The sequence below is a fragment of the Phaeodactylum tricornutum genome, genomic scaffold (assembly GCF_000150955.2).
Source record: "Phaeodactylum tricornutum CCAP 1055/1 PHATR_bd_38x36 genomic scaffold, whole genome shotgun sequence".
Lineage (NCBI taxonomy): Eukaryota > Bacillariophyta > Bacillariophyceae > Surirellales > Neidiaceae > Phaeodactylum > Phaeodactylum tricornutum.
Window position 1 is genome coordinate 9,708 of NW_002238042.1, and position 1,252 is coordinate 10,959.

The 1,252-nt window shown below is 45.5% G+C and overlaps 1 protein-coding gene across 1 annotated transcript in view; it reads right to left on the reverse strand.

The window, feature by feature from the left end:
• PHATRDRAFT_bd1504 (predicted protein) overlaps nt 1-740 on the reverse strand; it is a gene marked incomplete at both ends in the record, with an annotated part of 1,489 nt that extends 749 nt beyond the window's left edge. Inside the window, one exon of the mRNA XM_002176432.1 lies at nt 100-740. Within this exon, the coding sequence (XP_002176468.1) occupies nt 100-740 (641 nt within the window). The remainder of the gene's footprint in view (nt 1-99) is intronic.
• Nucleotides 741-1,252: the final 512 nt, after the last annotated feature.

Here is a 1,252-nt window from a genome sequence, read left to right on the forward strand (position 1 = left end):
GTTCCCGCAATCATGGAATTGATCATTGTCGTTTTTGTGCAACAATTCGTCCGTTGATGAGGGGTGTCCCGTGAGTTGGCATGAAATGCAGATGATGACTTGCTGTTGGCCGAGGCGTTTCCTTCTTTAGGAGAAGACATAACACGGAGAATCTCCTTTGCATTGTCAGACAGTTTGTCCCACATCTCACAAGGAATATACGGTGACAAATCAATGTCGTAATCGACGCCATAGTCATCATCGGGAAAGGTAGTCTCAGTAACAAAGGGGCTACGCTTGGATTTTGGGCTACGAGAATTGGAAAAATTGTTTCCTTTATCATACAAAGTCGCGGCAGCAAGGAGTAGACTTAGGTAGTTTTCATAGCTAATGGGAGACCCCCCTATAGCTAAATCTAGATTCGCGGTAGTGTTGACTTGGCGAAGCTCTGAAACGTCGCGTACAGAGGACTCGAGCAGGCTGAGGCAAAGTTGTGGTGGCAACTTCTCTGTAGCCGGGACTGTGTTGTTGTAAATGCGAAGATGATTTTTCCAATGCAAAATAAATCCTTCGGCGGTTCCAGTCCAGGAGCTGCCGTACTTCGCAGAGGTCAGGTATGACAACGTGGTACCAGAACTGATTTTTGCAGCTGTGGATTCGCTGTAGTGTTTAACCACTTTTCCGAAGACAGTTTGTGCATCAAAATCAAAGGCATGTTCACGTGAGCAAATCCAGTGGTAGTGGATCTGGTGATGTGACATAGGTAGTATGTCACAACCCCTATAATTTAACCTTGTGTTGCGTATCATCACGTCCTGTATGGAATGTACTGTAAATATGGACCTACGTATCCACTACGGTGAGATTAACAGAGTTTATCAGACCCAATGCATACACGGATGTGTAGGTGATGTTTCTTGCCTTCGTGGGGAGAAACGGGTGAGAAAGTGGCTTGTTTGATACAGCTTTCATGGGTCTTCCCCATGGTCGCGGAACCGTACGGATCGAAACAATCGCACGGGTATTGAGCCGCTGTGGTCGGAATGGCCGGAACTAGCCTTAAATGGCGAGAACTTGCCGTTGTATACGGTGTGAAAGTAGACTGTTGTTTAGGTTATATACACACCCAACTGAGTGTGTCTTACAACAGACGGCCATTGTGTATGGTTAGGTCATAAGTTATGACTGGTAATTTCGATATTTGTCGTTGGGTATGACACCGAAACCATAACCGATTTATTGGTGAGCTATGCTGGATAGCGTATAATACTAA